Below are 24,713 nucleotides of genomic sequence, written 5' to 3'. Positions count from 1 at the left end.
GACTTATGTATATATTTGTAATTCACTGATATTCACTTCACCAGATTATATTTCACCAATATATTGATAGATCAAATAGTAAAAACGACTAATGAATATGCACAAATGAAGACACGTGAGAAACAGTTGGCCAACAAGTCTATTTGGCATTCGTGGATGGATGTTACACATGAAGAATTTTTGGCCTTCATCAGTGTAATTCTATAAATATAGGAACAATGCCACTTGCAAGCAGATCGGAATATTGGAGAACTAGGAGCAACAGCAGAATTCCTTTCTATTCGGAGGTATTCAGAAGAGACAGATTCCGTCAAATTTTCTGGATGTTACATCTACAAGACAATGCTAATAACATCTAATGCTCTAATATATGCTCTAATACATCTTTGAGAACCCAGATTGGAAAGGCAAACAACTTTTTGCAATATATCGACTATAAGTTTTGGAACATTTTATACTTGGTAAGCATATTTGTGTTTATGAATCAATCGTCAAGTTCAAGGGAAAAATTGTGTTTATATCATATAATCCAAAAATTGACTGAATGGGGCATAAAAATTTACGTATTAGCTGCTGGGGAAACCGGATATGTATACTTGATTTTGCCCTATTATGGAAGTTTGACAACTGGGGGTTTAGAGAAACCAGAACTTTCGGTTAGCTCTCGAATTCCATTGACCCTAGTTAAAAAACTTCTGGACAACATTCCAAATGCAGAGGGCTATCATTTGTATACTGATAGATACTTTACAAGTATCCCACTTGCCAATGAACTTCAAAAGTAAAGGTCAATTTAACTAGTACAGTAATGCCAAATTGTAAATACTTGCCAGCTGCAATTAAGAAACAAATTTTCAACAAAGTCGACTGTGGCTTGTAAGAAGCAAAATGCATTAGTCCTTGCATGGAAAAGCAAATGAATTGTAACTTTCCTGATCACCAGCGATGTGGCATCCCTCGAATCGGTTACAATGAGAACACACAGTGGTAAAACAATAAATTTATTGAAACCAATTGTGGCTATACATTGTACCAAAAAAATGAGAGCAGTTGATCACGTGGACCGATATGCTGCAATGTATTGTTTCCTTCAAAAATCCCTCAAATGGTGGTGGAAATTATTTTTTTGGGGCATGGATTCATACATAAGTATAGCGTCATCAATTCATACATAATGCATAAAATAAGACAACAGAACAACGAAAGACCACTAACGCACTTCAATTTTGTGAAATGTTTAGGTGATGAGTTAGTAGGAAATTTCTGGCACCAAACACCATCTACAGCGCAACCTTCAACGTCATTCATAGACATTAGATTAAATAATCAGCTTTATATAATTCGTTCAGGAACCAAGAAAGACTGTGCAGTATGTTCCAACAGGAGAAACATGCATGTACTGTGTACAAGTATACCTGTACTCGGAAGCCAGGACTTCATATCGGTGATTGTTTTGCAAAATATCACACTTCGGAAAATTACAAAAAATTCCGACTAGCTGGTACTCCCATCAGAGAAATTTGCCCATCTCGCAAAGGGTTAAATCACCATTCTATATAAATTTTTAAAAAATACATATGTAAAAATCAACTGAACATTGTGATAAGTTTTTAAAAAATATTAACATGTAAAACTGAACCTTATATTCTTTATCCTCTCATGATGCTTTCTTTGTATTTAACCCTTTCGTGTATAAATTTTAAAACTTATCAAAAAATATTGCATTATGTTGCAATACCAACCTCTGAGATATTTGCTGATGGGGATAACACAGAAATAGAGTGTTTAATTATGACTAAGGGGCCATTCAAGTATTACATCAGCACTGATTGGGGATTCAGATTCACTGGCCAACATTTTTTTCTTTAATAATAACATGATCCTCACATATTCCCAAGGGATCAGAATGATCCGTCCAGGGAATTTGTTAGTGTTAGTAAACATCCATGTCCAAACCGGGATTCGAACCCAGACCTGCACAGTGAGAAGCTAGTTCCCTAACCACTCGACTGCCAGACGGGAGTGGAGTGGATGGAGGCTGTCAGTAGCAATGCATGTTAACCAGCCGGGGGTGCTCAGTCGACATGACCCCCCACCCCAATAACTTTTTTTTTGCAACTTGCAATATTTTTTCCAATTTCATTTGAATTCAGTTCCCACGAATGTTGAAAATATCATTAAATCCGTCTAAAATAAGTATTTGCCATTTTGCATTTCGTTTTTATTTTTTTAAATTCAATGGAGTGTCATACTGAGAAGCAACATATTGCTTTTACAGTATGACACTTTCCCTACTATAAGGGAGAAGGTTATATTAATAAATATAACATTTGATTCATTAACTTAATTATCAATATGCTTAGTAATACAATCTAGTTTTAATTAAAGTTTTCTTAGTGATCAAGTTCATTCATCTGCTAAATAAAATTTATTAAATCTCGGAAAACAAAATAGGAACATATAGAACTTAAAAATTCGCTTTTGCAACTTACCTAAAATAATAGTTGATCAAGATTTAGTTGATTTGCAGTTTTATGTTATTGAATCCATATGAACTATGAATAAGTAAGAAATATGTACAAATTTTGAGTTGAATGGAAAAATCCAAGTTTATCAGCACTGATGAAGCTCTTTATAGCAAGCATTTTTATAAGTCTGCAATTAGAATTCACTTGAAGTTTTCTGATGTTTCCATGTTCAGTTTTTCTATTAACACACTTTTAATGGGAACAAACTATTTTTGGTGTTAAGAGAGGTTCTAGAAGTACCTTTTACTGTCTTTGCCTTCTCAACACTATTGATGCTGATGACCCATAGCATGGTGTCCTCGGACAACATTTACCCCCCTCATCCTTAGTGTGCTACCAATTGCTCTTCAGGGATTTGCTGAGCTCCCTTTTAATGTGAAGGGAATGATAAGTTATGATGATATAGGAGAGAAGACAGGAAATGACGAACAGAGCATCCCAAAGCATCAGTAAATCAGAGGGACTTGCATCCCTCCTCCTCTGGGATCTTGTACAGTCGCTGGGATAGCCACTTGTTGCTGTGTGGGTGGAGGATAACAAAGGGCAAAAGTCAACCTGCATATTTATTACTTTCCCCCCTCCATGGAAAACCATCAGATTACTTTTATATAGACCAGTGGTTTCCAACCTTTATTGACTCGTGGAGCCCTTTTCAGTGTATAATTTTTATGGCGTAGCCCTGTTTGACTCGAGGAGCTCTTTTTAGATTTAATTTAAATGGCGTAACCCTTTAGGCCTCATTTTTAATTTATCAAATTGACTGATTTTATTTTCTGTGAGTGGTTGCACAGAGCGCCAATTAAGAATCGCTGATGTAGACCATAATGGGAGCAAATTTTTCCCGGAAAACACCCTTTCCATAGAAGAGCTGAATGTTTCAAGTAGCTATTTTTGGCAATAAATCAAGCACTTGCACCCATCCTAGTAGAAGACTTCAGGAGCGAGCAGGGGCTTTTGTACTCTATACCATTACCATACCTCCCCCCAAGCTAAGTTTTTCCATCAGATTTATGATCTTCCTTGATTTATTTGCATTTATGGAATGTATAAAAATAGCTTCCGTAATATCGGGGGTACTTTCTGTAACTCTTTATTTTAATAAGTTCAACCGTAGAAACTATGGACATGATGAAAACAAGAGCTTAATGCTTGGTACTTTGCACCAACTAGCAACGACAAACTATACCACTGCTTTAATTAATGATTAACTTAAACCAGTAATTATAACAAACCTAAAACACACAAGCTAAAAATATAGTGTGTTCAGTAATCCCAGTCCATACATAGCATAGTTCACTACAGCAGTGCCAAATGGCAGTGGTCAGACTCCCTATGTATATTTTTGAAAGGCAATCCAATTAGAAGCGTATGCTGGATTAGCTTTTGTAGGGGGTACAAAAGACTTAGGTTGCAATGAATTTCTTATAGACAAATTTTGAGTTATTAGCCTTCAAATAGCATTAAAATTCCAACATTGATTATAATAACAAGAAAGGTATTTTCAAGAAAATTTTTGATTGTGTGGGGAGGAGGCAGAGAGAGCATAGGAGCTTGTGCCCCCCATCTACGTCTATGATCCCAGTATGCGTTTAGAGGTAGGAAGCACAGCTGACAAAATTTTGCTGGTGGGGGGGAATCTGGTCAAAAATTCCCAAAAGTCTGCTAATGTAATACTTGAATTGCTCGTAAGGAAAAATACTCATATACAGACATGCCAACATTAACATGAAGCCTCTCAGTAGCGACGAATGTTGAGCTTTGCAATGGGGTGGGTACCTCCCCCTCTGGGACAACATAATCATAATCCAATAAAAAAAAAATCACTCAAAAATAAAAATTATTTAAAAAAAAATTACAATTGAATGTTCATTTAAATATAGCACCTGGTAGGCCCGGGAACCTAGGCCACATGACCCCCCCCTTTCCCAAGCAACTTCGTGAGGTCGCAGAGTTCTTTAGTAATTCAAGAAGATTCAATACCATCCCACTCTATACATGCCCTTGTGGGTCATATATATGGACATCTAACAAGCATAGTGTGTTTCCTTTCCTGTTTTCTTTTATCAGAGCACCCCCCCCCCATGACAAAATATCCACCCCATAACAAGTTCTATGGGCTCGATCAGGCACTATCAGTGCAAATAAACTTGGGTCCAGACTCCCCATGCTTAACTACTTAAAAAGCTTGCTTTTAGCCCACAGCACTGGGCAATTTTGACTGTGAAAACAATTTTTTGCATGTTGGGGCATTCAGTAGTGTGGATGAAAAACCGCCTTTACCAGATGTGGGGGGCCAACCACAGGTCCTTTCAGAAAAATGTTTTCACATATATTCCTTATACCAGCGGTTCTCAACCTTTTTTGACTCTCAGAGCGCTTTTTCGTAAAAATTTTTTTATGGCGGAGCCCCGTATTCTTATTTGTTATGTATCAGAATTACCAATTTATTTTTAGAATTTAAAAATATTTTTTTTAAATCAAATTTACTATCTTTTTATTTTTCTCGAGCGGCCACAGAGTCCCTGGAGAGCGCTTACAGATCCCTTGTGGAGCACTTCTGCCTTGTACTATTCAGATTTTCCGAAGTCCGATATTAGGTACTTATTATTTGCCCTATCGTCATACTCAGATATCAGCCTAGATCACAATTTTGTCATTGTATCCCTCTAACCTTCCAGCGAGCGCGTAGGTAGGATAGGTGCTCTTCTTTCCTCTATGTATCTCCTACATAAGGGCCTGCTGAAAAGCAAAATTTGATCACTGACCATTTTTAAGTCCAAGTTTGCCTTCTCTCTTATATGAATTTACTGTTTTGGTAAAGATTTCCGCAATAAATTTTCAAGAAATAAAATAAATGAGAATTTTTTTTTTGGAAAAAAATACAATTTTAAGAAAAAACTATGTCCGTAGTACTGAGAGCATCCATCCATAGAAACTAGGGACAATCCATAGCAGTTGGCAACTCTGCTCGTACATGTTCTCCTGTGCCTGAGGGTTGAGAATTTTTTGTTTTGTAAAAATATTTTAGTTTCTTATACACATTTATCAATATAATTTGAGCAAAGTGAATATTCATATTATATTTTAGGATTGTGGACAACAGCTTACTGATGAACCAGATAAGCGCTGCTACCCATTAGATGGACACCTTCTATGTCAGCATTGTCATTTGAGTCGGTTAGAACAGTTTGGTCGGAGTACCAACATTGATGTACAGAAGGCTGTTACAGATTTATAAGTCAAGACTAACAAGAGAAATTCATCATAATAAAATCATACTAATAAATAAAATAATCATACTTTGGATATAATGTGTACCAATGATGCTTAGCAGGATACATTAGATTCAGTAAGTGTAATTAGAGCATTTAAATGTACTTCTGCAAGCTTTTGTACATGTTTGCTTTTGCAAACATTTTGCCAATAAAATAGTGCCAAAACTTATATATCCATGCTTTTTTATTAAATGAATTTAAGGTAACATTGAAAAAAAAGTGTGAAATTGCACACAGTGTTTTTCACCGTGTAATCTTTCCTTTGAGTGAATGAGTCAGAAAAGCATCCATGTCTGAACTAGAATTTGAACTCAGACAACCAAAGACTGGCATTGCTCACTTTAAAATATGAACTAAATTATAATAAAGTAAGATAAATTGACCTGAACCTTTATGTTTGAAAAGATTGTTGTGGAACGAATCACAAATGTTTCCATTATTTCATGGGGAAGCTTACTTTGTTATGCAAGTATTTTGGATTGTGTGCACATTAATAAAGAATGAATTATGCTCATAACCCTTCCAGACCCGAGCCTTCATTTTTTGGAATTTTCAAGATGTTTTTACATTTTTGATTTAAAAAAAAATTAAAAACATGTTCATTAAATTTTTCACTTTGTTCAAATTTTTTTAACCAAGATGATGCAGGATATATTCATACTCGTTATGCAATTTTTTTTCCAGAATTTTATTGCTAAATCACACTTTTCCCAGAGGCACTTTCTCCTGGAAGCCATCTCAAAAAAAGCCCCTGAAAGTTAACTTTAAGTGCTGCCTTCTGATGAGAGCTCCCAAAGTTCATATTTCTAACTCAAAACGTGCATGCAATTTCACTATATGCTGAACTGATTTTTTAATTTTATAATTTTTCAAACAAAAATTAACATACATGAGTGCAGTATTTATTACATCATTTTTTTAAATTTTCTTCTCATCTTACACACAAAGTTTTTTTAAATTCCGATCAAATCATTCAGAGGGTAGTTAGAAAGCAAACTAAAAAAATGTGAAATCCTCAAACTTCCTATCTTGTGATTTGTCTTTTGCATATAGTAATCATCGTTTAAAAAAAGATTTGTGTTTAGATTTAACATCACATTGTTTGTTATTATGAAGCAGGTGGGTGGTTCATTGAGTAATAAGAAATTTAGATGTTTCTTAAAACTTGTCTTTTCCCACATTAATTTTAGGAACCACAGACTTAGAGGGAACATTGCTTATGACCCTGCTTTTTTTTGGAAATTTCAAAGCAAAAAAAAGAAAAAAGTGCTTAACACAAGAAACTTTAATGTAGGTTTCAGTCACATAACACATGGCTATGAAAAATTCATTACACAATAGTTTATTTTCTCAAATAAAACAGAGGAAACCGGGGAACTTCAAGTGCCTGTGTGTGTATATACAGGGTGTCCACTCTTATAGTTATTTAAAAGCTAATTTCTAAATTTTAATGACAATTCCTAAATACAAAAATTGTTTAAAAAATGTGCATCATCCCAAAAGCTGTTTAAGTAAAAATAAGCTATGAAATTTAAATTTTTATACAGTTCTCACAAATCTTGTAAAAGTTTATTCAGTAAAAAAATATTCATGAGCTGATGTGTTAAAGTAAAACAAACCATTTTGGTTGTAAAAGGAATTTTTTTTTTTATTTCACATTTCAGCATATGAAGATTTGTTGAGCTTATAGCTTTAGCCCCAGAGATGGAATAAAAATTTAAATTTTGTAACTTTTTCAATATTAAGTTTTTCTTTGACTTGAACAGCTTCTCAGATGATGCATGAGCATGACAGCATTTTCTGTAATTGTAAGATACTTCTAAGACTAACAATTTACATATGAATTAGCTGTTGGGTAACAATAAAGGTGGACACCTTATATTTATGCACATACATACAGAGTGATTCCATAATCTTCCCTGCTGCATTTAACTGGTGAGCTGTTGATCCTAGAGCAGACCTGCTAATGTTCAAAAGGCAGAAATCTGGCAGTTCACTCAAAAATCCAACAAGTGTACTGTCGCATGTCATATATTTGTCATTGCCATAACAACCTACACATAGATGTGCCACCTTTTGGAATTCAGAAATTATCCTCCCGTGACCCCATAAAAAAAAAATCAATTGAGAAAAAGTGCCTCAGGAAGGTCCTGGGTAGCCCCTGAGCATAAGATAATCATCATGGATGTTATGTGATGGGTAACCTTAGGTTTGCAAAAGCAGCTGCATATTTTTTGAAGATATTTGTGATCAGAGAAAACAAGATATAAGCCTGCTGACGAAAAAGCTCTGGTGGTATCAGATAATCTCTCTCTGTTATTGTGTTTGTGACGTGCTTATTAATATAGTACAATAATTACACAGGGTTGTCGGCAACCAAGACTACCCCGATAATTGGTTGCTGATAAATGTAATCACACATAATCAGTCACATAATTGCCAGTTCGCTTACATGCAGTCACCAAGACGTTTTTTGATGGCCACTCAATGAAAGTGACGTCTTCAACTGAACTGAGCAGGTAGGTTCCATGAACTATGGCTGCCCTTTGTAGGTGTTTTCTCCAACGGCATCTGTAGTCATTGATGTCATGACATCGTGAAAGCTGCTTAGGAGATATATCCTATACCTATTCTAAGGAAAGCTCAGGGAAAATATAAATTTCTATCTAAAAGAAATAAAAAAAAACTTTCTTCTAAATCTAATTTTCTGCTGAAATCCGGTGAACTTTTTTAAAAAATTTGGAGAGCTGGAGGAAAAGCAAAAAATCTGGAGACATACTTCCAATTAGAAAAAGTATCTAAATAAGATGTAGAACTCAGATATGCCATTCATATTGCAAGGGGTTGTATAGTTGCATAAAAAAAAAAAAGATTTTCTATACAGATACTATCCTAAATAACCCACTTAGGAAGTTGTCGCCCTGTCTTTCCTGAGCCCAAAAAAAAGTTCCATGTTTCTAAGTGCAATATTTGCTGATATACTTGAATTAGAAATTCAGAGAAAAGTTGAGAGAGTAACAACATAAACTACAGACAACACACACTTTCCCTTGTTTATGCTGTTCTTTACTAACTTTCCTCTAATTTTTTAATTCAAATATGTTAGCGAATATTGTACTTATGAACTTCCTAATTGGGTTTATGAGGACAGTGTACGTATAAAAAAAAAACCCCAATTTTTAAAAATTTTAATAACTACATAACCCATTTAAATATGTATAATATATATGTCAATCATATTTAGAGTTCCATACATTATTTAAATACTTTTTCTAATTGGAAGTATGCCTTTACAATCAATGGTTCACCAGTAAAATGTGGAAAGACAAATGGTATCACCCTGTATACACACACAGACTAATCAGTGAAAATTTAGCATGAACACAAATTTAAAGATTGGGTATTAACACATCCTGGTTTGTCAAAGAACTGTTTCCAGGAAATGGGTTCTTTTTGGAATCAATCACAAATACCAAATCTTAGGAAGCACTGTCATAGTACACTTTAAAAGTAATTACAGCAAAACCTGTATGAAACGGAATGTCAAGGGACAGAAATAATTTTCTGTTTTTGACTTGTTTCAGTTTTATAAAGGTGCACATCAAAGCACTAGCCTCTAGGGCTTCTTGAAACCCCAGGCCGACTCATTTGCCATCATTGAGCATACGTGTGATGTCACTTTTTATCACTATAGTTAATCACTGTTCATTCTCTCATTTCTTTTAAACGATTAGATGTCACTTGAAGTGGCAAAGCCAGTCAAAGATGGAGGATGATAAGTTTGCCCTGCTTTCTAGGCACCTTAGACAGCACTATGTTTTGATTCCGTTCAAGATAGGTTTCTGTCTCATAGAGGTCTATCTCAGGTATTTGTGTCATAGGGGTCTGTCTTAGGTTTTTCGTCTCATAGAGGTCCGTCTTAGACAGGTTTCACTGTATTGATTTCTTATACAGAATAATGTGCATATATGAAATGAGAAATGCAATGTACACAAATGTTTTGGATCAGACCCACAGCTACTACACCAAATTCTTCATTTTTCTCAGGTCTTCCATTTTCTTAGCTTATGACAACTTTTTCTGCATAAACATGGGGGGGGGGGTGTTTTTAAATATTATCTTCAAAAAAAATTAATAAAGTTAGTAATCACTTGAAAATGCAACAAAGCATTTCATAATTATAAAACACAAGTATTAAAAGATGTCAGAGGAGTAAATTTCAGCCTTGACAGAATTCACAAAAGATGTTTTTTTTTGTGTGTGTGCGTGTTTATTTTCACATGGTTCTTTACATACATATTCAGAACTAAAGTTTGGATATTTAATGGTTATCAATGTAATGACCTATTAGTGACTCTTAATTGCCAAGGTAGCATACTATTGAATAGAAGCATAAACTAAAAGCAGTACAGAAATACGAAATTATGAAGACACAAAAATGAACAAATTTAGTGAACATATGTAGTTTGGCACACGACACAGATAATATTTGAAATTGATACGATGTATGTGTTTAGGAACATACAGTAGTGGTAGTGAGTAAGCATGAGTAAAGGGCTGTAAAAATAAAAACCCTAATGCTATAAACAGCATTTATCGTTGTTTAGTATTCTTTTTTCATTGTGACAATTTTGTCCTGAAGTTACTTGTAAAGATTGATGCTCAGCAACTAGATAAAGTTACATTGACATCCCCCTTTTTTGATGGAAGGCAATGAGAAGTTTTGTATGAGTTGCAGAAGGGGTGAGCAATTAAAAAGATTCACCTCTAAAACCCCATAAGATGTCGTTTATCTTCTGAAAATTGAGGCACTTTTACCTGAGCAATATCTTATAGATGATATTATGAAATGTCTATTTTTCTGTGAGTTGAGATTGCTGAATAATAATCTCAATCTCAAAAATAATTACTAAGCAAATTTAAAATTATAATTTAAATGTGTGCTGAATTTATAAATAACAAGGCCACAACAGGCAAAATGCCCAAAACAATGGGCCTATATGACAGCATATCTGTGATATATTTTTTTCTAAATTTATGCCAAACTTTGCCTGGACTATGTTCTTAAACATTATTACCAAAAGACATCCATACATATAAAATAACATGTCCTGACTGATTCATCATTGTCGAGCCAAAACGGCTGAAGCTATAAATATGAAATTTGCAAGTAGTTTTATTTATAATGTAGAGACTTACTAACAAGTTATTTTTCAAAATTAAATCCCTAAAGGGTCTTACGGAAGCATTTTAAGATTACCAAATCCAAGCGACCAAAGCCGCGGTTAATAGCTGGTGGCAAATAAAAATAGAGAGGTTTATATTTCTCTGGAATTTGAACCATTCTGGTTTGCCATTTCTGTTCATATACTTTTTTCTTCCTAAAGTTTTAACATAACCAGTCAATGAATGATGCAGAGATGCCTTTGACGCGTTATACCCGGAATTTCGGAAAAGGATGCATAAACATTTTTTTACACATCCTACGGGACGTGTAATTTCCCAGTTCTAAGAAGAAAAAAGTAGAGAGAGAAACCTCCCAACTTTTTTTCCCATGTATCATGATTGAGCGACCTTGAAAAAGTGGTTTTACTACTTTGTACACTGCACTCTATTGATATACAAGCGGGTTGTTGAAGAATAAGATGAGGGATATCTCTAGTTGCTTCCCTGAATGAGGGGCCGTGTAATTGTCAAATTTTGGAGTCTTTATTCCCTGTGGATTTTCTCCCTTCTGGTTGCATACTGGAAATTACCGTACTTTCACAGCTATCTGCTGGCATTCAAAGACAGTGTCTATATGGTGTAAATTCGCCTTGTTCCTACAATATTGCGAATGCACATTTTTTTATTTAAATCATAAAGCATTGGAATGCCCATTACAATTATAAAACATTCCAGAGAGTGTGGAGAAATATCAGAATCTGTAAAAACTCTACCTTGAATACCCACAGTTTTGTCATCGATCTGCTATGTGGTAGTCACCGTTTCGCATCGCGAAAATCATGAGTGTGTACGCAGAATCGGCTTTTGGAGGGGCACAAGGATCTAATTCTTCACAGAAGTTTAGGTCACTAACACTCGAAAACAATTTTAAATTAACAGATAGTATGAAAAAAATTATTTTATTCCAATATTTTAATTCTCTACAAAAATATTTTTAATTTTTGATCTTCGGGGGAAGGGGGGGGGGGCGAAGAGGCTTCTTATAGCCCCCAAAATTTTGCTTTTGGTGAAAATCCGGGTTTTGAACCCGCGATTGTGCAATGGTAATCGGCTAAAAATGTGATTTTCTAAGGTTTTCAAATTTTGAGTTGGCTATTCCTTTGAAAAAACGTCTGGTTGCCACGGCGATCACACAGATCTGCAACACAAATATGTATACATTAAACTTCAAATGCATGCATTACCAGTTTGAGAAAGTATCTAGTTGCTGCTGGCACCATCTACTGAACACAAAACACTCCAAATGCTGGGCGCGCGCACACATAAGCATACTGTTAAGTTTCTCCAACACAAATCTGACATAGCTTCCATATTTAGGTGCGAAAATATGTGGCAGTTAAATGGCGACACATCAGAATGGTGGACCATCAGGAAAGAAAAATAAAAACATTTTACCAGGAAAACCAAAGTATGAATAGGGAATCAGAAGATAAGTGTTTGAGAGAGGAGAGAATCTAATTTGCTTTAAATCTGATCAGAAGATATTTAAAGTGCTAAGATTTTCTTAAAGAAATGTAAAATCAATCAGAAGGGAATTTATAGATTGACTTAGTAAATAAATAAATGTGTGCCTTCAACTGTTAATTAAAGTGGATCCTACTTATAACGTTTTTCAAAAAACCATCATAAAAAATGTTGTAAACAGGAAATCTTAATGAGAATTACTTATTGTTAGGACCACAAAAATAAGTTTACTAAGTGGAAAAACGTCCTAAATGGAAGGAACATTATAAGCAGGATCAACTGTATATTTGTTTTAGATTAATTACGTGTGCGGAATTCCATACATTAAATTGTCAGTGTTAATAAGCTTCTTTGCAATCTTTTCCTACTGGTAGACAATGAAAGTAAATGAACCTTTGGATAGGACATGTTTTTAGAAATGAATTACTCGATTCACAGATACCTTCTCCTACCCAGAACATGGCCCACCGCTCCGTCTCAACGAAGAAATAAAAGCAGATAATCAAAGACCTGGGGCATGTTGAAAGAAAATTCATAGAGATACCAGTGAATTATGGGGGTGGGGGGCATAATTATTTTTAAGAGGGACCCACTTTCACTCAAAAAGGATCCAGATTTTTTGAGTGGCATCCATGATGATGAATAATGAAGTAAAAATTATTATGAAAAAAAAATTATGAACCTCTTATCGCAAACATTCATGACAAAAAAAGGCATTAATATTTAAAATGCAAGGGGCAAGCACGCACATACTTACTTGCAAAATTTGTAATTTGCTTTGCATGAATTACTTACTTGAAACATTATTAGCCTGCAATTGATGATTTTGGCTGAAAGAAGCTTATTACATTCAGCAGTGTCTCGTAAAGTTAACACTTGGTAGTAACTCTCAGTATCACCTTCACTGAACTCATAGTGGTATAACTGAGGAAGAACCTTCATGTCCCCATATGGTCCTTTCAAAATTATGTAATGCATCATCATTGGGCTGAAAGACATGCATTAAAATGACAATTATTAATTTTAACAATAGTGTATATACAACATTTTGAGCATTAATTTTAAAACATTGAAAAGTTGAGCTAATTTAAAAAAATGTATTCTTCAATAATTTACAGAGAATTTTCTTTAATTTATTTGGACAGACTTTTCAAATATAAGTGTTTTACAATAAATTTTCCTGCTTGAACAAAACAGACACAACACGAAAGTTATTGATTTTATAGAAACTGATGCCTACAAGGGAGGAACATGATATGCTTCCTAAAAAGGCTGTTACCTGTTCCTGACATTACAGAAGTTGAAACATGAAAGAGAAGGAAAGAAAAGCTGATGGGGGGAACAGATCATACATTGAAATTCAAGAAACTGAGAATGAAAGCTGAAAAGGGTATAATTCAAACAATGCAGTCACAATAAACAGAGACCCTCTTTTAGAACTTTGGTTCATAAATGCAATGTCTAACAATGAAATTTTGTTATTTCTCATCTTATTTGAATTGATAAAACCAAAAGAAAATTGTGTCTTTATAAAATTAAAACTATTCTCATGAATGCTCCACTCTAGAATCCACCCAGTAAACTTGCATTAGGATTAGGCACTCATGAAGATGCAGCGAGTACTAACTGAAAAAAAAATTACCAACCTAACAATATAAGTTAGGACAGTACTAACAAAAAAAAAGACCATTGTTCATGTATGTTGAAATAAAACATTAAAAAAAACATTGTTCATGTATGTTGAAATAAAACATTAAAAAAAACATTGTTCATGTATGTTGAAATAAAACATTAAAAAAAACATTGTTCATGTATGTTGAAATAAAACATTAAAAAAAACATTGTTCATGTATGTTGAAATAAAACATTAAAAAAAACATTGTTCATGTATGTTGAAATAAAACATTAAAAAAAAAAAAAACTTTTGGATTAAAAGAAGAAAATTTGTCACTAAAACATTTCTTGAAGACGAACAGAAGAGTCCCACAACTATAGAAATGATAAGCATCAAAGTATTAATCGCTATGGATGTGGGTTCTCCTACAATTGTTGAAGCTAAATGAACAAAATATATAATCATGAAAAAATTAAAAAAAACAACTGCCAGTTGAAAATTGTTTCATTGCAACAACATATGTGACACTGTTGGAAATTCTTATTCATGATGAATGAGGGTACTGCTTGAACAGACAGTGGTACTATGCATAGTATAGTGAGTGACACATCACACTATACCATACTTTGAAAGAAAAACCTCAGACAAAATTCTAACTTTCAATTAAAAAACAGTTGACACGAGCCTTGCAAATGATCAAAATCCAATTATTGATTCACTCACAACTGCCATTTTGGGCAACATGTAAGAACAAGAAGTTATGATGAAATTCTTTATTCGACCAGAGGAGACAGGAAATAGATCTCTTAAAAGAGACGTACTCTCTTTTAACCTGTCAGCTGTAAAATTAATTTCTCTTTTTCCCCTTTTTTAAAAGTTTGAAGCTAATAAAATAAATTTTCCTGGTTAAAATTTTTTATAAATGCATTTAAACTGACTTCCTCATGTTCTTAACTGTTTTGTAAATCATCAAGAATAAAAAATTATAATTGAAATAATTACTAGTTAGTTTTCAAAACTGAAATAATTAGATTAAAGGTCGGCATGACAGCATACACTGTTGCAACCAGCTGACTGGTTAAGAGAAAGTTTGACTTTCTAGAAGAAGCTAGAACAGTGTTGGATAACCATTCTAAATGTATGTTCCTTGAAAGTACTTCTAGTTTACCAATATGATGAATATTGAACCTCTGTGTCAAGAGTAAATTATTGCTAGCTGTAATATAAGAAAGGACAAGAAATTCACTATTAAATTTTGGTAACGCATGGCGCCTGTCAGTATAATGATGATTTCCTTACACAATTTTTTTAATTGGTCCGTAAAATATGATTGAATTGAGATTTCACTATAATTTAGAAAAAAATTTAAAAGTTTCTTTTGTGTTCTTTGTATTACGTTTTTCTATAAACTGTATAGATTAGTTAGTTTTCAAAAAGTGTTTTGCTGATCACAGCGAGTGAGAGTCTGCAAAGTGGTTGCTGAGGGGTGTGTAGGATGTAAATTAGAACAAAGCAAAAATTGAAATGAAAATATAGTGACTGACTATGGCGAGAGCACAGAGTGCCTTTGGTTCCTTCTGTGTTTAACCAAGGGATCTTTGAGCGATTCTAATTGAAAAACAATAAATAAGTTTTTTCTCAGAACATGTAAGCTTTCCAAACATTAACTGCCAATAAAATAGGTTTGGTGATCAGTTTTGAGCTGAACTTACCAGACTATCAGAGGTTGTTTAAGGACCTTCTAAGACTTTTTAATTCCATGATTTTCCCACTAATACTTGTAGATAATCGGCAGAGTTGTAATGCACAAACTTTTCATTAGATTCATGTTCTTCTGCAGATGTAACTGTTTCCCTTTTGACTGTAAAACATTTTTTGAAACACCTGAATGGAACAAATGGTGTCCTGATACCAAAACTTTGTGTAGTTTGTAAAGTTTCACACAGCTTTCATAGTGAATCAAATAATTTCTTTTACAAAAAAAGTTCAAAAGTGTTGATTTTACTATGATACAGCAGTGATTTGAATTGCTTCTTAGCACACTGATTTTAAAAACTGGCTGTTTTAACAAGTAATTTTGACAGCCGCAGGTAATATAATACTATGTTGTTAGAAGGTGGTTTTTCTCAAAATAGGATAATAGCCCTTGTGAATAAAAGGGTTTCTCACTCTAAAAAAATTGTTCTGTAAAAATATTCAAGTCCACACAAGCTTTCATGTTCCATAAGCATGCATTGACATTTGATATTTACATTCTTTTTCTGTTGTAGTGAGGGACCCCTTAACAATTGTCAGCCTGGAGAAAGTCCACAGATGAAGTTTAAAAACCACTTAGTATATTACATCTATTATATAAGTGTATTCAAAATAGAAAGCTTTACTTTTTTTTTGGAACTTTTAAATTTTATAAAGAACACATATACTCACAAAAAATTCCAAAAAAAAAGTTTGTAAAAACTGAACTTTTCATTTAAGTGCCAATGCAATCAGATATCAAACCAAAGCTGGCTTAGAAGATGCTCATATTAGCCATCTCTTATTTACCATGCTAACATTAAATGAGTTTGAACGTATATAGTTAAACCAAGACCGTAACTAGGAGACAGACCATTTTTGTCGGGCATATATATGGGGTGGTGAACATAATTTTGCCCCTCCTGTCCGCTGTTAAAGTCTATGTTATAATAGTAATTTTTTTCTCCTAGAATTGGCCACTCAGGACAATCACCTCCCCAGTTCCGGCCCCAAGTTAAATTTAATTATTAGCTCAATTTAATGATGAAATTATTAAGTCATAATTGAAATTTACTGTTTGTTCCTCAATTTAGCAACTTATTTAAAAGTCTGACATTTTAAACAATGCACTGGAACATAGCTTTTCAACACCAACTTCGTTTATTTTTAATGTACAAACCATGACTATTCAGGAAAAAAGTTTTGAATAATGAAAAGGGGATGAATTTTATACTATTTTTTTTAGCATCCTTGATTTGATAATATTTCCAATTGGAAAATAGTTTTAGCTGGTCTGGACAACCCTTCGATCGGGGCTTCACTGTATCTATAGCACTCAAGTGCAAATAATGACAGACGATTAAACAAAGAGAACAAAACACAATATCAGCATATACCTGCCAATCTTTGTTTTCAAGACCAGTTGATAGCTTAAACTTCTTTCACATGATTGTGCTGGGTCACGTTGGTTACCGTTTACTGTTGCTTTAACAACCCACTGATTATTAAATGCAACAAATCGAGAAGTTTCATAATACAACTTGTTGATGAATTCATCAGTACGATATGGTTTGAATTGGATATCTGAAAATGATTAAAATTAAGATAAACAGATGGATTAAAATACATATTAAAAAGATAGAAATTATGTTGACTTCATGCATTTAAATAGTGCATAAATTGGGATATGTATGAGCAGCTAGCCATGAAATTATTGAGACTTCAAGGCCAAGTTCCAAGGATTAAATTAGATTTATTAAGATTCCAGATTTCTGTGGGGCACAACTGAATGCATAGTTTTTTTCCTACCTAATTCACTAACTAAATTCACCGATGAATCCCCAAATTTCCCTGAATAACATATTTTTTAGAGAAACACAAAAAAAACTGATGGTCTCTAATTATGTGATTGTGTTTGTTCAGCTTTATGAATGCAATAAAAGCATAATTTTTTTAATGTTTCACAAATACTTAATTATTTAAACAAGTGTAGATACAAAAAATATGAATAAAATATATGAAAAAAATCTACTAACACAAATAAATATATGATGTACAATATATGGTAGTAGTCATCCCAAAAGCAGAAATCCCAAAAAATTGTGACATACATCTCAGAACAATTAGTGCTTCTGCAAAACAATCTTGGGAAGAATTATAAGAAAAGAAGGGAAAACAAATCTTCTGTGCAGAAAATACTATTATTGAATTGAAGAACATTGGAACAAGAGTGGACTCATGGACTCATCATCCCTCACCTTAAAAAAAACAGCAAGTGAAGTGTAATCATTAACCTTAAAAGCAGTTTTTAAAATTTCCCCAATATGCATGTGGCGCTGCGATCGTCACGAGAAAGCGTGCGCTTCCGTGGAGGAAAAAAATAAATTATTGGTCTCTCTTCCCACGCTCGACAAGGTTGTAACACCTCTGTGTGAATAAATTTCTCTTTATCTATTTTGTTGTTTTTGTGAAGTAATAGTTTGGTGACCTGGCATCCAACGATAACGATGTCCAATCCATCGGAGCAACCAACGATGTCCAATCCATCAGAGCAACTAACGATATTCAATCCATCGGAGCAACCAACGATGCCCAATCCATCAGAGCAACCACCTGCAATGTTCCGGGTCGCTGTCAAAGCCCCACTGTTTTGAGCCAAACAACCCCATCTATGGTTCAATAAATTGGATTCTCAGTTCCTGGCGAGTGGAATTACCTCCGATGCCACTAAATACCACACAGCCGTTGCAGCCATGGATACGAGTGTTTTGGCACATGTGAGTGATCTCATCATGAATCCACCGGCAGCAAACATGTACGACGCACTAAAAAGACGCCTCCAAGCTGAATTCGCTGAACCAGATGAGCGACGCTTACAATGTTTGATGTATGAAGTCGAGCTGGGGGATCGTCGACCTTCGGCATTACTCCGAGAAAAGCGGGATCTATCCAGTGGCTGTCTCAGCAATGAAATACTTCGAAGTCTATGGATACAACGGTTACCATATCAAGTTCAAGCAATTCTCTCCACAAGTTCAGAAACTTTGGAAAAGTTATCGGAGATGGCAGACAAGATCCTCAGCGTCAGCGGGAAAGCAGAAGTACAGAATATTTCACCAAATCTCGAACACCCACAACAACTTGACGTGCAGCAGTTGATGGCCCCTATGAAGTGGTCGCAAGGCGCAATAACACTATCACCATCAAATGCAAAGGAAGAAACGTATGTGTGAACATTGCACGAGTGAAACTAGCGCACATTGCCACTAACAGTGACAGTACAAACAGGGAACCCATTGTGACCCGTTACGGCAGAGCAAGTCGTTCCCCGAATCGTCTCATTTTATGAGTGCATGCATAATTTCGTCCTTATAAGTGTATATATATATTTTTTCTTTCTTTTGTTGTCAATAATTAGTTCGTGGGATCCGCACTGGAGGGGGAGGGTACTGTGGCGCTGCAATCGTCATGAGAAAGCGTGTGCTTTCGTGGAGGAAAAAAAGAAATTATTGGTCTTTCTTCCCGTGCTCGACAAGGTTGTAACACCTCTGTGTGAATAAATTTCTCTTTTATCTATTTTGTTGTTTTTGTGAAGCAATACGCATAATACATGCCACAGTGGAAATCACTGAACCCTCTGCAAAATGCTACACCCTTTTTCAAGAAGAATATATATATAAATATATTTACGATTTTGTGCATATATCATATTGTTTTCCCCCCAGCTGCTAAAATAACGGGGGGGGGGGAGGGGAAGAGAAAGCGAGACACTCTGGCTTTTTCTTTATTTATGTATGCATATTCCTTTACTACTCCAAAGGGAAGGAAAAAAAACACTCTCTCTCCAGTACCGAACGTTTTAAACAAAAATGGCTGACTTCGTCCACTGGCAGTTGATCTGATGGGTTCAGAGGGGGGAAAACAGAAAAAATTTCAACAAAAAAAGCCTGCTTTACAGAGCACCTGGGCTCAGCATTGCCAAAATAAGAGGGTTTTAAGGAGGTAAGATATCTCATCAATGCCGCTGTAAGGTTTTTTAAAAGCAAGATATAGAGAGGAGGAACAGCGATTGGCTATAGCAATAATACTGATGTCACACTTGCCCTCAAAGATGGCGAATGAGTTGGGCTGGGCTTGAAGGAGCCCTAGGCAGACCTGTAAATGCTCTAAAATTATTAGGAACATTATAAACACATGCACCAGCCACTTTCACTCCCAATTAAGAAGGCAGATGGCAATACTTTGAAATACACAACATACATATCCCAAACAATCATAAATCTGGTGTTAAAGGCAGCACACATAAGGGGTGCTGGGATTGTGAATTAGCTTCTGTGAGTTGTCTTGATCTGTTTTCAAGGCACACGTGTGCCTGATTAATGGATTAAATTGCCATAAGATCCCTATATGTACGGCACATTGTTCAAATCCACTTTACTGTTAGTCTGTCATGTGTGGGTGCTCAACATGTTCATTGCTCAGAGCATGATACTATGGTCAAAATGGTCCATGCAGCAAGATATGTAACTCTCTGCCTTCCCTGCTGTTTTTAGCACAATGATAAGGTTTACTCAAAATATGTAGGGCTAAACTGAGATTGACATCACTGGTTAATAATACCAGACATCAAGACTATAACTAGGGATGGGGCTAGGACAAAGGTTTTCAGAAAGCTGTCTGTAAGCAACTGCTAGGGAATCAACAGGATTGGTGAATGCACATGCTCAGAGCTGCTGTGCAAGACAACTTTCTCTCTGGGGGGTCAACAGGCTTCAGAACAAAGCAAGCAATTAAGTAATTGAAATCAATAGGCTTTCTGGATATCATGTCAAGGTGAACTTGGAAAAAAATTTTGTTTTGCTCCACTGGGAATCAAACGAAGGATTTCTTACATACTGGGCAAGCGTATTGACCATTATACCATAGAGAGATGATATTTTTTTCCTCTTAAAGCACCTTGTAGCGTGATTTGTTGAATAGAGACATTACAGCTTCTTTTTAACTTCAGATAATTGCCTCCAGGTGGCGGCAGTGAAGATGGATGACAATTTTTTGCTTGGCATTTAATCAATAGGCTTTCTGGATATTATGTTCAAGGTAGGATTCTGAATATTATATCAAGTTCACCTTGGCATAATATCCAGAAAGCCTATTGATTTCATGTATCTTAGCTGAGAAAAAAAACATCATCCAATAAAGTAATTGTTTGTCTGGGTAGAAGCTTTGGATATAATATACACTAATGCTCAAAAGTTAAGCAACAGAATCAAAAATGCTTATAAAAGCAAATGTTTTAATTCTTTTTTCTTGGAGTTTACACAGATCATAAGGTGAAAGAAACAAAGCACACTGTCTGGTGCAATTACAAAGAAAATAGAAAATCAAAAATCAAATAACTGGTGTGTAAAATAACAATCATATATCGAACCATAAGAAGTTCAATGGAGAAGGTCAACCAATATGGGATATGACCATCTATGCTGGATGCACAGGCTCGACAATGTCGATCCATACTAATAATAAGATTATCAATGGCCTTTTGCAGTATCTGGGTCCATTTAAATCATAGTCTCCCAAACTTTTTGTTCCATCGCCCCCTTCATCAGAAATTTTTTCCTCTCATCGCCCCTGAACTCACGTAAACCCATAGGATCCTATGTTAAATCAGTAGGTTCTATCGCCCCCTTGGACCATTCCATCGCCCACCAGGGGGCGATATTGCCCACTTTGGGAAACACTGATTTAAATGAAAGACTTGTTCGCAGCTCATTGAGGCTTTGCGAAGGATCATGGAGAGTAGTTGAATATTTTCCACAGATGTTCTAGTATATTCTCTATTGGGTTTGAGTCAAAAGAAATGGGTGGCTATTCCATACGAATCAGCATTTCAGACTGAACACAATGCTTGGCAACACAAACTGTGTTAACTTTTGAATAATCATCCATAAACATGGCACCAGGTCCTGTGATAGAAAGAAATGGTGCAAGGATATCATATTGATAGAGCACTACCATCTCTGAACTTCTAGTGAAGGCACGAAGGTCAATGCGGCCATCAATAGCAATTTCTGTTCAGATCATCGTACCGTTACAATGGAGAATTATCAGTTTACCACTTAAATTTTCAGCATGCGTGTAGGATCATGTGGGTTGGATTAAGTTGGAGGGGGAGGGGCGATGAGAACAAAATAATTTCTGAAGGGGATGGTATGACAAAAAATTTGGGAAACTGGTTTAACAGAAAAAGGGAAACTTCATAATTTATGAATAAATTTAAGGAGTTGAAATAGCTGATCAAAATGGCGTTTGAAGGTGCCATTGCGTAGTTTGGTAAAGGAAAGATAGTTATGCCCTCTCATAGATCTGAATTGTATGCTATGCTTTTCATGGATTGGTTGTCAATTACTTTAGCATTAGGTGTTTTTTGATATTACTATTTTCTGAATGATTAAGTGGATTGTGACCCTGGCTTTTATAGCAGAAATTGTTTGTCTTGATGCATACTATCACCTCCCAGTAAGTATTTTGGTAGAGTAGACCCCCTTGTGAGTGCAATCAAATTAACAGAATCACAAGATTTGAATAAATAGATCAGTAGGTAGATAATGATATCTTAATAGAAAAGATGATTAGAAAATACATAGAACATGAAAGCACTCATAAGATATCTTCATACACCAATATACAACATACTTTTTACTAAAATAAACTTACCATGATACAATATACTTTTACTGGAATAGACTCACCTTCCAGAGCAGAATGTGCCGAAATCTGCGACATTACTGCTACTGCAGAACAATTTGGAAGAATTTTAAGAAAAAGTGCAAAAAACACTATTACATGTATGGGGATTTTTACCGCAGAACATTTCCAGTCAGCCGAGGGCTCGTCGCAGAACAGTACTAAACATTCTGCTTTGGGGGACTTACCATTAAATGATATACTTTCATAAGAAAGCAGATCATATATTCTTGCTGATACAAGCAATTCATCTTCTTTCTTTTTGTCAATAATTTTTAGAGCCTCCATCACTTCTACACCATTTTTTGATGGGTGCACACAGGATTCCTCATGATATTTTTGTTCATAGAGTGGTCCATGCCACTGACATCCAATACGTGAATAACGACATTCAGTCAACCTGATAAGAAAAGAAATTATTTGGGCTGTAAAATACATAAGCAGTTTTCAGCCCCGTTCACATGTACAATGAAACATCCCGGGAAGTTCCCGGTAACAGGGATTTTCGCTACAAACCGTTCACATGACGTTAAGTTTATGCCGGTAATTCCCCTCTTCTTTCCGGAAGTCGTCATCACTGGTTACGTAGGTTGAACGGAAGTGATTGATTCAAGATGGTTGATGAAGGAGCTTATAGCAGTTTCCGCGGCGCAAAAGATTATGGGAGAGAAGGTCGGTGTCGACCTCCAATCCACCCCAAGAAAGATGGGCTTTTTTGATGAGCTTCTCTCCCACCTTTTTCTTCCCTACGAGGGGAAAAAAGTTGTCATGCCGGTAATTACCACCAAAGCGACCCCCAATCTTGCACATGTGAACGGGGCTATAGAGATTGGGAAGGGGTAGAAGCAGAGATGAAAACAGTAACATAAAGCAAAATCTTTGTCTGTTCTTCTGTTCTTTAGTATATATTAATGTAGCCTATATAAAATAGAAACTCAAAATCTGAGTATTTTTTCTTCTCAGTAAGATTAAAAAAAAAACATATATTCAAGCTCATTTTAAACAAAAATCAACTAATGCTTTGTATATATCTGTATGCCAGAAGTAAGGGGCACCATGTCACAAAAGATAAATTTTACACAAGAGCGGTTTAAACATTTTTTTTATGTGTATCTTTCTATACAGCTTGCTTGTTTTATAAAGTGAATATCTGTTATTTATTGAAATAAAAGACTTTTAGGAGTGTCCTATACCTCTGTGTAATACAACAAAAGTACAGCAAATTAATAGCGTTATTCCAATATATAAAAAAAGACAGTGCTCTTTATGTTCTGCATACAAATATATTTTAATTGAAAAAAATTAATTTAATCCATTTTCTTTTCCAAATTTGCATTCTTGATATTCAGTGTAAGATTTTGGATTCTTTCATCAATTATACTCATTAGTGATAGTTGAAATGCGAAATTGTGTGCAATAAGTTTGATGGACATCAAACTAATCCAATTAATAGATAACTTGATTTTGATGTCCTAAAATGCATACTAGATGATTCAAATTTGGAATATTAGCATAGTGAATAGGGGGGATGGACAAGAGGATACAGAAAAAGACGGCTGCAACTAAAGGGGAGCAGGTGGGTCTGGTGTCCCAGGTGCCGGACAAGAGAGCATTCAAATTTTACCCTTTATATACATATATAACCTCTCTTTCAAAATTTTAACACTAGAAAGATGAACAAGGTCTGTGTGACACTGCATGCTCTTTCTGCTCCCATATCTCAAGTAAAAATGAACCAAAAGTTTTTTAAAATTTCTCAACTTTTCCTGAATTATCATGTTCTTATTATATACACCAAAGCTTTTTTCATTATCTTTCTTAGCAACAGAGATAAGACTGGATATACCTAGAAAGATGGAAGGGCGTCACACTGATCCGCCCATATATTTTAGAACACATTTGTCATATAATACTACCAACATTGCCAGAATTGATTTTGTAAGGTAAAAATTCATTTGATTAGTCTCTTTGTGCATCTAATACGGTATAATCCCCATTTGTGAGACTTTTTTTAATCTTCCTTCTTATCCACAGATGTCGGTCAGCAGGTGTCTCAGCTTTTGTTGTCAAGTATTTTTGTTATTGCGTCTAATAAATTGTTTGTTCTGCAAAGTAGAAATATCCACA

General features: G+C 34.9%; 2 protein-coding genes across 4 annotated transcripts in view; one reads left to right on the top strand and one right to left on the bottom strand.

The window, feature by feature from the left end:
* Positions 1-5,972, top strand: part of LOC149080085 (uncharacterized) — a 32,470-nt gene extending 26,498 nt beyond the window's left edge. The window contains exon 8 of one of the 2 annotated variants that reach the window (XM_089239058.1): positions 5,617-5,972. In XM_089239058.1, coding sequence (XP_089095184.1) covers positions 5,617-5,766 — 150 coding nt within the window. In that variant the 3' untranslated portion in view covers positions 5,767-5,972. The remainder of the gene's footprint in view (positions 1-5,616) is intronic. The other variant, XM_089239059.1, reaches the window with a different exon arrangement.
* LOC149080084 (zinc finger TRAF-type-containing protein 1 homolog) overlaps positions 1-24,713 on the bottom strand; it is a 39,520-nt gene that overhangs the window by 8,364 nt on the left and 6,443 nt on the right. The window contains exons 3-6 of one of the 2 annotated variants that reach the window (XM_089239062.1): positions 22,775-22,986; positions 17,240-17,426; positions 13,289-13,481; positions 7,071-9,883 (exon numbers count right to left, since the gene is read on the bottom strand). In XM_089239062.1, the coding sequence (XP_089095188.1) occupies positions 9,869-9,883; positions 13,289-13,481; positions 17,240-17,426; positions 22,775-22,986 (607 nt within the window). In that variant the 3' untranslated portion in view covers positions 7,071-9,868. Of the gene's footprint in view, positions 1-7,070; positions 9,884-13,288; positions 13,482-17,239; positions 17,427-22,774; positions 22,987-24,713 lie in introns of those variants that run through there. The other variant, XM_089239060.1, reaches the window with a different exon arrangement.

The sequence above is a fragment of the Pholcus phalangioides genome, unplaced genomic scaffold (assembly GCF_987345545.1).
Source record: "Pholcus phalangioides strain wild (caught in Gottingen) unplaced genomic scaffold, Ppha-v1.0 ptg000011l_1, whole genome shotgun sequence".
NCBI classification, from domain to species: Eukaryota; Metazoa; Arthropoda; class Arachnida; order Araneae; family Pholcidae; genus Pholcus; species Pholcus phalangioides.
The sequence above is the reverse complement of the archived record's forward strand: the minus strand, read 5'-3'. Positions and strand labels throughout refer to the sequence as shown.